The sequence below is a fragment of the Gymnodraco acuticeps genome, unplaced genomic scaffold, assembly GCF_902827175.1.
Source record: "Gymnodraco acuticeps unplaced genomic scaffold, fGymAcu1.1, whole genome shotgun sequence".
Lineage (NCBI taxonomy): Eukaryota > Metazoa > Chordata > Actinopteri > Perciformes > Bathydraconidae > Gymnodraco > Gymnodraco acuticeps.
The window spans coordinates 1,657,871-1,673,622 of NW_022990772.1; the positions used below are offsets into that span (position 1 = coordinate 1,657,871).

The 15,752-nt window shown below is 44.0% G+C and overlaps 1 protein-coding gene across 6 annotated transcripts in view; it reads left to right on the forward strand.

The window, feature by feature from the left end:
- Nucleotides 1–15,752, forward strand: part of unc5a (unc-5 netrin receptor A) — a 144,554-nt gene that overhangs the window by 109,294 nt on the left and 19,508 nt on the right. For 4 of the 6 annotated variants that reach the window (XM_034232580.1, XM_034232581.1, XM_034232583.1 and 1 more), the window contains 6 exons: nucleotides 2,922–3,086; nucleotides 8,407–8,637; nucleotides 9,328–9,627; nucleotides 11,891–11,978; nucleotides 12,427–12,595; nucleotides 14,717–14,950. In XM_034232580.1, coding sequence (XP_034088471.1) covers nucleotides 2,922–3,086; nucleotides 8,407–8,637; nucleotides 9,328–9,627; nucleotides 11,891–11,978; nucleotides 12,427–12,595; nucleotides 14,717–14,950 — 1,187 coding nt within the window. The remainder of the gene's footprint in view (nucleotides 1–2,921; nucleotides 3,087–8,406; nucleotides 8,638–9,327; nucleotides 9,628–11,890; nucleotides 11,979–12,426; nucleotides 12,596–14,716; nucleotides 14,951–15,752) is intronic. The other 2 variants (XM_034232582.1, XM_034232585.1) reach the window with 1 other exon arrangement.

Here is a 15,752-nt window from a genome sequence, read left to right on the forward strand (position 1 = left end):
CAAACATCTGATTTATTCATTAATAAAATGGGACAAAAATACAAAATATGGTCTGATTTATGCGACTAAGCCATCCCCCCCACTGCTCGGGTCTGTTGTTTTCTGAGGCTTTTTTTAATCAGCCTTTGAACACCGGGATTAGGGCTGGTTACTGTGCACACGTGTGTTGACAGGACGGTGGGAGCAGAGGGGCGGCCTGCTGGTCTCAGTGGTGCTTGTCTACCTCCTCATCTTCCCCTCAAGGACACAGGAACTGTGGGTGTCCGATGATCTGGGACAGTGTCCGTCAGCGGCCGTTGTCATTTTGAAAAGCCAAGCCGCAAAGAGGCCCTCCCACTGACCTGTAAAGAATGGTCGGGTTCTTTTGCTCCTCCACCCCTACAGCATGTCCAAATGGGGGCTTGCCACTGGGCTATTGTATTACTTTCACTCCTCAGAGACCTGCCTGACCTAAAACCTGTGGTGCTGCATGATTGAAAATCAGCTGTGGTGCCTTTTGCAGGACTGCTAACAATCTCTTTCTGGGGATTTGATAAGGAAAACTGGGGATGTGGATAACATTTGACATAGTAAAAGGATGAGGCTTGGTTCAGATTTCAGCCTTAAATTAAAAAGGAAATCAAGGAAAGTGACAATTTCCTTGCTTCGCTGCATTTATTCTAAGCACTTACTTTCCTCCCACTTGCTGTTATGCTGTCCTAACATTTCTCTGACGTCTGCTGCGCCTGTAAGAAGCCTTTTCTGTTTCTGAAATATTTGCAACATGTGTTCAGAGTCAGACAAACCATCAAGAACTATTCATGCATTTTCATCCTTCCTTGATTTCCCTCAGCCTTGGGTGGCAGTGCTTGTGTCTCATCCACATTCCTGTGAGAAGCACCCTGCTTCCACTGCAATCTCCGTGTTTGAAAATGTTATTTGCATGGCCATTAGTCTTGCTTTGTGGTGTAAAAAGAGAAGGCGAATTTCATCACCTCATCAGGGCAGATGTTGATCTCATTTCACATTGGTGTGGATAAACTGAGGGGCGACATAATATATTCATTAGGATGTAATTCGCTATTCAATCATTCTCGTTCCCAGCCTGGATAATCAGCCTACTGGCCCACGGATGGGTCCACTCAATGCCAAACAAGGACAATTATCTGATTGGTTCGGCTCTCTCTGCCAAATGGATCTGACTGCAAAGAGGCCCTAGCATCCCATAACACACACATTCTCACATTTGGGAGCAGGGTCTAATTCACACACCTGGGCTTCTGGTCCAATACGCTCATAGCGCCATTTACCGCGTTTTCCAATTGGTAGTAAAAAAAACAAATAGTATCATTGCTTACAGTTATGCAATAATGTGTAACCCAGCCCTAGTGACTCTCTCACTTATGTTTTATTAACCAAAGCCTCTAACCTGCAGCAGATAAGACCTGCACTCACTGGGTCATGCCCCCTGCACTATTTATTGCTGGGATTAATGAGGTGTGTGTGTGTGTGTGTGTGTGTGTGTGTGTGTGTGTGTGTGTGTGTGTGTGTGTGTGTGATGTGTGTGTGTGTGTGTGTGTGTGTGTGTGTGTGTGTGTGTGTGGTGTGTGTGTGTGTGTGTGTGTGTGTGTGTGTGTGTGTGTGTGTGTGTGTGTGTGTGTGTGTGTGTGTGTGTGTGTGTGTGTGTGTGTGTGTGTGTGTGTGTGTGTGTGTGTGTGTGTGTGTGTGTGTGTGTGTGTGTGTGTGTGTGTGGTGTGTGTGTGTGTGTGTGTGTGTGTGTGTGTGTGTGTGTGTGTGTGTGTGTGTGTGTGTGTGTGTGTGTGTGTGTGTGTGTGTGTGTGTGTGTGTGTGTTTGTGTGTGTGTGTGTGTGGCTCCCCTTCGCCCTTACATTTGGGATAGTGTGGCTTTTTTCCCCCCATGAGAGCTCATTACTGCTCTTTTTCCCATTATCCCTATGGTAACCCTCCCCAGGCCTGGCGCTGTGTCACTCTCACTATAACTCCCTGCCGCCGAGCTCCCCCCCTCCAGCCACAGTGCCACATTACCCCCACCTTTGTGAGATGGCCTCCGTCCCTGCATGTGGTAAAGCTGCTGATATTTCTTATAGCCAGGCCTGCACAGAACAATTACCGGCCCATTTCCATTTGTTTCATTTTGCTCGTGCTGATGGTGGTGTGTTTGAAGTTGTGGTGGACATAAATAGGCTGCAGGTGTAATGTACAATGTAATACCACCTGTATTGTGTCTTGCATTCAAATGCACTGCAGGTAAGGCCCATGTGGCTACAGTAACGGCTTGTTTGGCTGAGAAATCTAACCAAGGCAGATTTGTTTCCGCTCACAAAATCCCACATTGCACACAAAAACGTTCTACATGGATGTATATCAGTAGATAGGGTTATATTCCCAATTGTAAATATTTTTCTCCCTGTACATATTTAGATTGTTGACAGCAGAGTCTACCAGGCCACAGCACCCTCAGACCACTGGGGTTTAGCTTAGTTGCATCTTATTTCCATGTTAAAAATAAACAAAGGAAGCAGAGTAGAGACAATATGCATTTTCACAGCAGTTTTACACGCTTTGGTTTCCCTGTGCATCTGCTGGATTGGAGTGTGCAAGTGGATTTGCATGTCTTTATATTGCTTTCCCTACCAGGTTTCCATTTTAGAGCGAGTGGATTTGCACAGGAAGGCTACAGAGTATTCTACCAGTTGTTCTCATCCCACACGCAAATACTCCACTGCTTTTGCACCGCTGTTGCATCTGAACTTCACCGTGCAGAGTTTTAACAGTTCATAATGTTTGTACAGAGTGTTTGCTTGTTTTATTGGAACTCCTCAGCATGTTTTTTTCAATCAGAAGTTTTACCGATGAATCAGTTGGTGTATGTGTGTGTGTTTGTGCTCACCCTTGTTTTATGTTGTTGTGTGTGTTTGCAGTGGACGGAGGCTGGAGCGAGTGGAGCAAGTGGTCGGCGTGTGGAGCGGACTGTTCGATGTGGAGGAGCAGAGAGTGCTCCCAGCCCTCACCTGGCACCAGGGGCAAAGACTGCCAGGGGCTCGACCTCCAGTCTCTCAACTGTACCAGCGAGCAGTGCCCACAGAGTGAGTGCACGGACTACCCACGCACTGCAAACCATACTCTCAATTTATAAACTCTGTGCAGCAATGGAACATATTTAGTAGCAACGGTCTTTATTAACAACAGCCAAAATAGAAGGAAGTTTAGTGATTTATTTGCCTATTAAAGCTTGTGAGTATATTCAACTTTTTTTTAAAACGACTTATCTAAAATCTAAAGTTCTCTACAAATGTATATCAAGGCCTGTTTTCTATTCAGATTATGGCAACTGCTTTTGGTATAGTGGGATAGCTGCAGGTATCAGGATTGGATTGATGACGGTGATCTGTTTTTTAACTCCAGGCATTCAGGGCACTCGTGCAAAAAACGTAGGCGCGCTGCAATGCTAAAACAGCTTTCAAAACCCTTCGAGAATTCAAAAATAATTCCACCCCAGTCTGCTAAAAAGCACTCTGATCGGGGCCCAAGGCAGGATGAGAAGATGGGAAGGGCAAGGCTTTCCCCTTCATGCTTTTTGTTTTTGTATACAATTTTCACTTTGGCATGGGAACTGAAAATGTCCTCCTCCACTTTTTATTAGACCTCATAAACATGTTATGTATCCTTATAGCATCAGTTTTGTGTGATAGGCAAAGGGAAAGAGGTCCATTCCATGAGACCATTACTGCCTCGTCCACACCTTCGCGACCTTTTAGACCATCAGTTCTAATAAACACCAGTATGACACCCGCCGCTAAAATAATACACAACCTTTTCACCTGCGTCGCTGTCGTGATGCTCTCTAGGCTATTATTGGAGCTGAAAATTAAACCATCTCTCTTCTGATTAAAACACAACCTGCCAGGTAAAGTGCCATGGGTCAAATCGGCCGTGCAAATGCACACACATGGCCAGTGTGTGTTTCAGGTTCTGTGTGAAGCAGCCACTGTGTGTTTCAACAAACCACGTATCAGTAATAGGGCACGTGCATACTATCAGGATCAGAAACCATAAAGCATGACAGCTGAGTGGAATGTGGCACTGCAGGATCCAAAGCTGACCAGATGGACATGAAGGGAGAGCTCTGTTGCTCCCCACAGATATCAAACGCAGAAGATATTGCAGCTTACCATCCAGAAATGATGAGTCTCAGGGTGGCGTCTCATGGATAAAATGTTATAAATAGCGTGCTTAACATGGGCCAGTGAATTAATAAACTGAATTATGTATCTTGCATCATTTGACGTGATCAGATTGACCAATGCGTGGAGAACTGGGGGGGTGGATAGAGCTAATGTTTGTTGCATTGGGTTAGCAAAATGTGTGTGACTACGTGTCCCTGTGCACGAGGGTGTGTGTGTGTCAGCCGATAGCTGAATATTGGCTGGTGCAGTGAACCAGGGAGCTCAGTCGGCCCATCATCAAAGGTCAGCAGCTCCTCCCCAAAGAGGCAAGATGTATACACAAAGATGCTCGTCGTTGTTCCTAATGCACACACACACACATACAGTCACTCAGTATTTACACTGACAGTGCAGAGCGGAGCGCTGGCCTCTGAAGAATGCCTGTCCCAATCTGTTCCCAGCAGATGTGTTTCCATAGACAACGGCTGTGTGAAGTATTATAATAAGCAAAATAGCGCGATGGTTTTGGCTTGTCAGCAACTCCCATACTTCAACCATGTCTGCGGGCTATTAGCTGAAATGGAAAACTTCCCCCCTGAAACAAAAGCCACCCTTCTCTTCTCCAGTGTAATCGAACAATACAACTGCAGAGTGAGCCGTAGTTACGCTGCCTCAAAAAGACGTCCTCTGTCTCTAATCTCCCTCATTAAGCAGGGAATGGCATACGTTGTATGAGGTTATTGTTTTGGGTATTGCATATATGAGAATCAATGTGCGGCTGCAAGCTTTGTGTTATAGCTCAAACAGATCTGACCCAGGGAGGATCATTTTCATAAAGCAAACAAAGTGGAGCCCAAGATGGAGCTACGCAAAATCTGTGCAGGAAAATAATAAATAAGCTGGCGTCCTGCCAGACAGGTGTTAGAGGGCACAAAAAAGATAGCTGGACAAATGATACTGCTCGTATTCTCAGGCACAGAAAATTACAACAACATAAAAACAATTATTTGGCTTAATGCGTTTAATGAGGGTAATGAACTTAATTTGCAGCAGCATCCAGTTTTAGGGTTGTCACAAATGATTGTGCAAAAACCATCAAACCATTAATCTATATTTACTCTGTTTTTGAATTTGGGAAGCTAATTTGGTGGCGATGCAGCGGATGTTTTAGTCATGGGTTTGTTGTCAGAGTGGGGTCACAGGCTGCATGAGAAATGGCTGAACATTTATTTTGGGCCATATTTCATCGGGAGCCGCTGAGAGATGGGAGGACTGTATTGTGGAGATAGTAATGGTCACGTTCACTTTGAGAGTTTTAGTAGCCATATTTCCCTGACCTTAAGAACTCCTGTGTTATTCATCTTCAGGCAAGTGACTAGGATTGGCCATGGGATGAAATATATTTTCAGGTCTCTTGATAAATGCCCTGGAAGGAGGCACAGGCGGCTGCAAAGCTTTTCTTTATCAATGCAGGGGAGAGAAAGCAGCAGGTAGAGAGAGTTGAGGACAATCGGGTGCAAACATTGTACTGACTCCAAATGCAGCGAGAGTCCGAACTTCAGCGGGATCCAGTTACATTGCCTCAGAGGAGATGAATTATAAGTCCATTCTGGCCCATCCCAAGTCAGAAACGGATCCTTTACCAGCCAGCCCTGGAGCAAGTCTCAGGAGCTGAAGTGAAAGCTCAGGGTGAGGGGAACAAACAGAGATTTGCCCAGGGTCAACTCTGAAAACAGCTCATCGCATCCACAGTTTATCCGCCGGCTCGTGTCAATCATGAAGAGAGGTCACACGCAAAGAGAATCAAAAGTTCTCTGCCAGCAATTACGTCAAGTGGAAATGAACGATGGAGTGACGGGCGGCAGAGAGGAAGAGAGGTGTATTGGTAGAGTGTGTGTGGAAAAAGATGAAGAGAGGGCACGCTAGAGGCGGACTAAGGTAAAGCCCATCCAATTATAAAACCTGATTAGCCATTTCAATTAAAATGTGATGGATGTCCTTTCAATTATTGGCTGGCATCGTGAAAATCAATGAGAGCGGCCGGCAGGAGTCGAGAGCAGGTGCTGGTCAGGGTTGTGGTGAGCATTGGGATTGTTTCGCTGTGACACCTGGTGGGTCAGATAAAACTTCACTCAGTGATGCTCCGATAAGCCACCAGAGATATCACGCAGAATAGAGGGAGAGAGGGAGTTGGCTGATTGACTGACTTTATTGTCTGGGCACAAGAATGGTGTGTGAAGCGGAAAAAGGGAAGAGTGGAGATACTGGATCTTTGCATCTGAGGTTAGCTAGGTGCCTTTGGTTTGCCCTTAGAAAGTAAACAGCAATTGGCCGATCTAAGGCTATAGTGTCTATCCAATCAGCAGAGCCCAGTTGGCCTGTCTCCTTGCTGAAGGGTGTTGTTTTGTCTTCAGTCAGACTGCACATCCCTCTGTAGGCTGTGGCGCTGCAAGTCCAAATATCACAGCCTTGTCTGGCCTTTGACTCACCAAGACAATTGGATTTGTGAACTTTAATGAGAGGTTCAGCCTTAGTTTCTCCCCTTTTTTTAAGCTCATTGTGGAGGGTGGAAGGTTTAGCCCTGCTGCTTTTCGTTAAGCACCTCTGTGCTTCCCTGAGGAGAGAGACTCAGAGGAAAGAGGCACAGGCAAGTAAAGGGAGAGGAACAAAGATGGAGGATGTTTCCTGTTCGATTCTCCATGTCCTGAGTGTGTTCTGTTCACGTGTTGTGTGCGATGTCACGAACAAAACTCACCGTCTTGTTTTTATCTTCAGCCAGTCATTCACAATTGATTGCGTGTCAAGAGATCTCTTGCATTAAAACCGGCCGCCAAAGAGCCCTGCTGCATATAATCCCGCTACTTAAGGTATCAGATTGTACTGAGATAATCACCCATGAAATAGATTCTGGCATTTCTCTTAAAGACTCGGGTATGTCAGGCGGCTTTGTCCAAACAATTGGATTTTTCAAGGCAAAAGGAGAAGGCAAGGACAAACGGATGAATAGACATTAGAGTGAGACGATGCTTTTTTTGACCATTTTCTATTTTTCAAAAGTGGACTGTTAGAACTCTAATTTAATTGTGCAATTCTCATATCTCAGATTCACTAACACCAATTAAAAGTTGTCAAATCGATGCTTCCACTGTTGAGCGCAGTTCCTGCTGAGCAGTAGGATTACAGTCTGGTAAAATTCATCGTAATATTTCCTATCTAATGTTAATCAGGGCAATTTTGACATAAACCTTTTGGACGTGTTATAGCTGCTCATTGCTGAAATATAAATCACACATGCTGTCAGATACATGCCCATGCTGTCACCCTGTTAAGTCTTTTTTTGTCCTCTTTAATTCTAATCTTCAGTCCTGTACGTTTGCTCCTCTCCTCCTGCTTCTGTCCTCCTCCTTTTGTCGTCAACTCACCACACGCCAGCCTGCAGCACTTTAACCTTTGCCGTTGTTCCCCGTCCCTCAAAGCTGCGCCGCTCAATGCGTCCCCTCCTTGACTGTGTTCAGCTGACAGCACTACGCCCCCGTGGCTCCCGGGGACAATGGCCCTCCACAAAGGCCCCAGGAGCATCCTCCACTTCCTCCACAAAATGTCCCCAGCCATGGGAGACAGCCGTAGCAAATCCCATTCCCCTGAAAAACACACACACATAATACATACACACAAATGCAAGCACACATTGATGTTTGTCTGGGCTTAGCTGTCATCTTCATACTGTACTTTTGGGAGAAAGAATCTTCCTGCTCCTCTCATGCTTTTGAAAGAAAGAGACATTCAATAAGAGGTGCTAGAATATAAGCAAATCCTTCCTTTTTGCACCATCGCTCTTGGGGGTGTTGTGTGCGTAGAGAGAAAGAGACAAGGGAGAGAAAAACATGCAAGATCTATATATATATCGAGAGCTGAAATGAAGGAAGGTAACACTGCTGCAAACCTGCCTCAGAAACTCTCTTTCTCATTTTCTATTGTCCACAGGTTGACACTCAAGCTCAAAATTCAAATGGTTATTTAATATTAGCTAATGCTTGCTCTCTTCACTGCATCAAACAGACATGAACATAGTCAAGCAGCTTTAGTTGGCAAGCAATGAACTCATTTCATAAAGTCTTTAAACAAATGAACAAGATACTCAAGTGAGACCTTTGCACAAAAGCTGTTCCAGCAGAACTCATCGGGTGTTTTTCAGCCGTGCTTAATGTTTTCTCTCTTGTTTTCTCTGGTCCCCTTGCAGCGGTGAGCGGGGCCGAGGACGTGGCGCTCTACGTGGGCATGGTGGCGGTGGCTCTGTGTCTGACTCTGCTGCTCATCGTGGTGGTCCTGGTGTACCGGCGCAAGAAGGAGGACCTGGACTCCGATGTCGCCGACTCCTCCATCCTCACCACTGGCTTCCAGCCCATGGGCATCAAGCCCAGCAAGCCAGGTGTGTGGGCACCGCGGCCACGCAGGCCTCCCCCCCACAGCAGTAGGACACTGTTCTTTGTTTTACCCTCCTCTGTGCATCCGTCGGTCTGTCCGCCTGCCCACTGTGACCGTGTGGCACTCATCTACATGTGCCACCAAGTCTGTTTGAGGTTGTGGAGTCGTGTGAAAGTACAATCAGCATAAGCAAGATGTAATCTGTTGTGTGTGTGTGTTGTGAGCTGTTTATTTGCCTGCCTGACATTATGTTTTGCCCCTTCCTCTTTGTCAGGGAATGTACCCACTCTGTTTACTGCCTGTGTGTAGCATCTCAGGTTTACCAGCAAGTAATAGAAATACAACTGTCTGAGTTGGATGGAGATGGGGAACTGTGTTGCAGTGCCTGTGATTCACCGTGAAAAAAAAAGCCTTTATTCAGTCTGAGTGCTAAGCTCTATCTGAGTTCTGTTTGGAATTGATTGTGTGGTTGCTAAACAGACAGAGCGAGATGGAGAGAGAGGATGTGAATTGACTGGCTTTGGGTGGAAATTGTGTCTGTGTAATGTCAAGAGTGTGAGTCTTCTGTTTTCCGCGCCATGTGTCTTTCCTGTGTTTGTTTCACTTTTCGTTGTGTGTTGCGACAGCTTAAGAGCGTGTGAGGTCTGTCTCTGTGATGTATGAACCCCCCTTTGCCTGCCACTCATTGAGTTTCACACAATTGCTTTTGTCTGTTTCTTCTTAATTATTCCAACAGAGAATTCCCATTTGCTCACCATCCAGCCTGATCTAACCACAACCACCACAAGTTACCAAGGCACCCTACGCTCTCGCCCTCACACCACGGGGAAGTTTTCAATGACCAATGGGCCTCTGCTAGACCCGCTACCAAACGGCTCGCACACGCTGCACAACGGCAAGCTCAACTCTGACCCTGCTGAGTTTGTCAGCAGGCTGTCCACTCAGACCTACTTTAAAACGCTGCCCCGTGATGTAGCTAACACCTCCTATGGGACCTTCAATTTCCTAGGAGGCAGGCTGACCATCCCCAGCACAGGTGGGTTCTTCTTAGGCTCATACAGGCTGCCCTCACACATGTAGTTCAGGAGAACAAAATTATAAATGGTTTCCTTTGAAGGGTTGTTCCACTAAGTCACATGGTCTGATAGATAATTAGTTCATTAAACAATTTTGTCATCCTGACACATTAGTACCTAAGCTCTTTGTGAGCAGCTTCTCTGGGTGTTGAAAAGAGTTGACAAATAAATAATACATAATTTGTAGGAATTGTAAGAGTTTCTATGCTTCCCTCGTTGTAAAAAAGGAACTTCTAGAATGCACAATCTATTTGTCATACTAGACAATGACTTTATAATATATTTTTAAGAGATTTCTGAGACTTCTTTTGGACTTACTATACCAGGAATTATAATATTTGTATTCAATAGTATAGAAACACTTTTAATATGATACAAGAAGGTAAAAACGTCATGTCATTCTATACTATTACTTATAAGTGCACTAGTACGTTTACTTGCAATTTTCCTCTAACAATACCCATAATCATTTTTGAGAGCTATTTCTGACACTGAAAAAGACCCAAAAAACACATAAGGTGCAGTTAAGTGCAGCAGGAGTTGCTCTCAGGCCATGTAGCCAGATGATCCCTAATCTTTCCAATCACTAACTTTCCTGCCAGTCAATACATTATTTTATCCTTCTAGATCCAGACTATGATTTTCTGTTTGAAGCTATCCTTCAAACAAACAAAACTATACTAACCATGTATCATCTAATCTACTAAATGTAAAAACAACTGTGGGAAGTCAGTCTTGCTGCATTGCAAATGCATTGTCATTGCTTTTCCATTAAAAAAAAAAATATATATATATTTACAGAAACTTAATTACACCTGCCTTAATGACACAAAGTCTCTTACTGGACGTTAACAAGCAGAATTGAGAGGCCCCAAAAATGCATGAAGGGCTTGTATAGCTTGGTGATTAAAGTGGACTGAAGTCACAAATCCAAATTTGACATAATATAGCATCTAAACAAGATCCAGTTAAATGTGTTGTCAGTACAGTACATCGGCACTACACGGCATGATTAGTTAAAAAGCTCCATACTGACTAACTATAAAATATAAAGTCTGCACCAAATATTCCTGGAATAAATGCATAAATGATTCCTGGAATAAAACCTTGAACCAATTATTCCAAGTAGGACCCTTGCATATGACAAAGCTGGTTGAATTGGTAGCTGATGTACAAAAATGTCAGTTGTGGGCTATGTGCATGGACACAGAAATGGAGAGTCCATTAAAAATGATTCTGATAAAAGATATAAAAAGCCCACCATCATTAGTGCCCTGTTTTGCTTCCCCTTTTAACATTAGCTGAATACAGAGTTTACATAATTATACTGGAAGACAGTGTTTCCACTTGGCTCATTGTAGGCTGTCCAGATGATTCCATGACAGTGCCAGTAAGCCAGTATCTTTTTGGAGAAAAGGGTATTTTCTTCTTGTGTTTTTGCTCGCCATCTCTCTCTATCTTCTGTCTCTCTTTCGCACTCTTATAGATATGTTATGCTTGGATTAACTCAAAGCCATGTATAGTATACCACGCATTGGCACCCATCTTTTCATCGGGACACAGAAAACAAAAAATCTTTACTCAGAGGAGCTATGCAGCCATTTAGTTTCAGAGCTGGCACTTGGAAGACAGTTAATAGATTCAGCCTAGACTGTGAGCATTCAGGCACCTTGGCTTTATTCAAACAGAGGTTTTTTTGGTAAGCAGACCCAGTTTACAATTCAGAGATTGAGTCAGACTCACTGTTTGTACCACATTTTATTCTAAGTGGAGGATTTTGGCATGAGAATCACAACACTAATGCCACAACACTCAAACTACCTCAATAGCTCTCTCTATTCTCCAAGGTGCATTCCCACACTCTCCTGGGGAAGTGTAATCTTCCTTGAGTAGTCTGTTCCATGGTCTCAATTATCTACTTGGTGGCAGACTGAGGACATTTAAACTGCGGTGCAGTGTGTGCTTTTGTCTCAGCTAATTGTTGACCGTGGGGACGTGTGCCGCCTCTCCTACCGGTGCATAGATTTGCATCTATACCTGACGGAGGCTGCCTCTGACCTTCAGAATAGATTTGTTTTTCCTATTTTTTGTAGCCACAGTTTTGTTCAGTGGGCCCGCTTCCTTTGTGAAATGACAAAAAACGTTGTTCAGTCAGAACAAATGAGCCTGTCCCTCTCTTCCTTATCCCCGCTCTCTCTCTCCCTTTGTTGTTATTTGCATTAGGAATCAGTCTGCTCATTCCACCCGAGGCCATCCCCAGAGGAAAGATCTATGAGATTTATCTCACTGTTCAGAGGAAGGAAGATTTAAGGTGGGTCTCTTTAACACAGCCTAACTGGCAGTCTTCCCTGGATGCCACTAGGCTGTTTGTTTGGATGCTCTACTGTTCCATTAGGAAAGGCTTAGGAGTCCATGCCAGCACTGTGGAGGACAGATGTAAATAAATAGAGTAGCCTTTTACCTGGGTGTGCACTATTTAAGCTAAATTAATTGTTTGTAAAAAACTGTTGATCTGGCATGCTGCATCTAGTCTCAGAAGGCACAGCCAATGTATCATGCTGTGGTAGTGTTATGTTATTACTCAGTCATCACAACCAGGTCCAGGCTTTCATTATTCTCTGTGGCAGCTGCCAGACAATTTGCAGAGGTGGAGGACAGTGTTGCATCCTGCTTACAAGAGACCAGTAAATTCTCACTAATAACCTGATGAGTAAAAGTACTTCCTCCGGAGTCATTCCTCTTTTCTCTCCCCGGTGTAGGTTGCCTCTGGCCGGCTGCCAGACCCTGCTCAGCCCTGTGGTGAGTTGTGGGCCTCCGGGGGTGGTCCTGAGCCGGCCGGTTATCCTCAGCATGGACCACTGCTCTGACGCATGCCTCGATAACTGGGCCGTCCGTCTCAAGAAGCAGAACTATGAGGGCACTTGGGAGGTGAGACAGCGCTATAACTCCAGCACCAGCACTCACAAAAAGACAGAGTTGCCACCCAGTGAATTTGTTCAGTCTTACTAAACTCAATGAGGGTTTTCTTTGAAAAAGTGCAAACTTGTTCAGTAGTGACTGGAAGCAGGCAATGGAAAGCACTCAATGCTATATAGTGGAAGTAGTTCTAGCACAGCACTCATCCACTCTATAGTGTTTAAATTATATTGACCATCAGGTGTTTTCTCCCTGGGCTGGAACAAAAGCCAGGGTATACCCACTTTCCCCAGCTCAAGAGTTGCTAGGCAACATGTTTCTGAAAACAGAAATTCTCTAAGCAAATTACTAATCCTCAAAGTACTCTCCTGAGTGCTCCTTGACCCTTTCTGACCGCCGCTTCCAATTACAGAGTTCCCTCCCCATTTTTGTATCCATGAAATTTGAAAGTAACCAGAACTGCTAGACTTAAACAGGATGTAACTGGGAAGAAAATGTGGTGTCTACACACGCACACGCACACGCACACGCACACGCACATCCATGCAAACAAATGCGGTTTGAGTCAGTATACACATCTTCGCAATCCAGAGAGATTTGAAAGGGTACTGGTGGGCTTTGGAGTGTTAGTAGGTCTTCTTTCATGTTCGATATTGTGCATAAATTATTCAGCCTCCCCGTGTGGGGTGTCTGTGGGATGGATTGGCCTGTCTGAGGCAGAGGTTAGACCAGCACTTTTAATCATCGGCCAGACCAAATATAGCCCAACGGCCTAACTGCGTGTCCACCAAAGGTGGACGACAGAATGAGAGAGGAAGCATCTGCAGAGAGTGTGAAGAGAAGTGAAATGAAAGAAAGGAGGCAAAGAGGGAAAGGCAAAGTGGACATGCTGGTAATGTAGATGTAGAGGAACGATTAGAAAGAATGGGAGATTAAAAATATGACCCAGCAAAGAAGAGTAAGACATAGAGATGAAAGTGAAAATGAACATGCTGAAGCGAAAGGAGTTTGGGAAATAAATTGAACGTAGAGCGAGCGTTCAGTTGCGTAATCGAGCCACCTCACCCTCTGCTCCACTTGGAAGAAATATTAAGATGATGAAAAAGTGAGACTCCATTGTGGTTGCATAGCAAATGAATTGTGTCAATACTAATTCTATTGACGTAGATGGTGTCTGGTTGAATCGATTCTAGAGGGGCTCGCTGGGCATTTGGCAAGCAGAATGCTCTCTTCAGCTTGATTGGCTAATGAGAAGAGTCAGTCAACTGGCATAATGAGGTTTTAGAGAAAATGTTGTCACCTTGGGTCCAATATGTCCCCATTAAATTAGCCCTGAGAGCAGTGATATTATCTCATAAAACTATCCCATAGTGAGATGTGATAGGATATCTTCACAAGTCTCATCTTTATTAGAGATTCATTTGTGAAACGGCTATGTGACAAAGCAAGAAAAATGTAGCTTCTGTGACATGTTTAGATCAGTGTTTATGTTTTTCTACTTGGCATATCAAGTTACAATTAATTTAATTAATGACAAGTTTCACTGCCATGCAAGGGTGTTGTTTAACAGTTACATTGGCAAGTTGTTTTCACCCTCCTTAACAAATCTCAATGGCTGAAGTAAATTCCGGAAAACCTAACAATCCGATATTTACTGCACCGCCACAGTTTTTTCTTTCTCCAGCACCATCTAGTCTTGCCAGGAATCTATTCGAGTCTCCTTTCATGTCAATTGAATACCTCGTTCATGCATTATTAAGTAAATTGATGGTGTTCTATAGGATGTCTTTTTTTATAAAATGTGTGTTTTCATGTCAGTGAGTATACTGTGGTGAAAAGGGAATTTGACGCTAAAACAAAATATTCCTTTTTGTCCTGATATAAAGTTAGTGACCCAGACACTTGTGGAACATTTCCTTCTAGCATTTGTCTTTAATGTTACTTTGTCACGCTGCAGGAGGGACATAAATGGGGGCCTTGCTACTGTGCCAAACTGCTTTCCTAACAACCCCTTTACAAACACACAGCCACATTAATAGACATAAGGTACCCAGGCATTACCCTCCCTGCTTCATAATCTGGGTGCTTGACCTTCATTTCACACCTTTTTTTTGTCCCCCTCGCCCCCTCCAGGACGTCCTGCTGATGGGAGAGGAGCTTGTGTCAGAGCCCTATTACTGCCAGCTCGAGGCCGAGACGTGCCGGCTCTTCACGGAGCATCTGGGCACCCTCGCCCTGGTGGGGGAGTCCCTGCACATGGGGGCTGCCAAGCGCCTGAGGCTGGTGCTCTTCTCGGATGCTTACTGCTCCACACTGGAGTACAACATCAGGGTCTACTGCATGGACGACACACAAGACGTCTTCAAGGTAAATTGTGACAAATGCAGCGCCGCTTGTTATCTGTTTGTCTGGCGGTCTCTAAGCCTGAGACTGCATGGGCCGAGTGGTTTCACATAACCTGAGTGATAGGCAGACTATTATGTGTAATAGCATTGTCAGTCACATTTGAAGGTTAGTACACTGTAAAAAAATACAAGTTGACTCAACTTAAAATAATTTGTAACCCTGTTGCCTTAAAATTTTGATTAGGGCCAGGAAAGTATCTCAAGTAAATTCAACTTACAATTAAGTTTAGCCAGGAAAGGATATCAAGTCATTTCAACTCTCAATTACATTTCTCCAACTTAAAAAACCAAGTTCACAGGACTCTAAATAAAGCAAGTAAACCATTCGGTGAACTTCTTTTTTTTTGTCAAATGAACAAATATTTTTGTTGCATCAACAACTTTTCTCAAATTCTCTCAACTCACCCTTAAGTGTCTTAAACTTAGAATAATTAGTTCAATTGATAGACTACCCTAAGTCTCATCAACTTATTCGTTTTAGCAGTACCAACAAAGTTATTAAAGTTGTTTAAACTTGACTTTATGTTCAGTGAACATAGAAAGTTGTCTGGTCTAGCAATCTTAAATTCAGAAAACTTTTTTGAATTAACAATTGCTCTGGCTACCGAATCCAACATTTTCAAACTGGTGAAGTGAATTTCTGAAACAATTAACAATCAAAAACATACATTTATTCATAATGTAGTAACTTTGTTGAAAGTGCAGTAGCTCAAGGCAGAACATCAGCAGTACATTATTAATAGAACAACGAACTATGCCTCGAG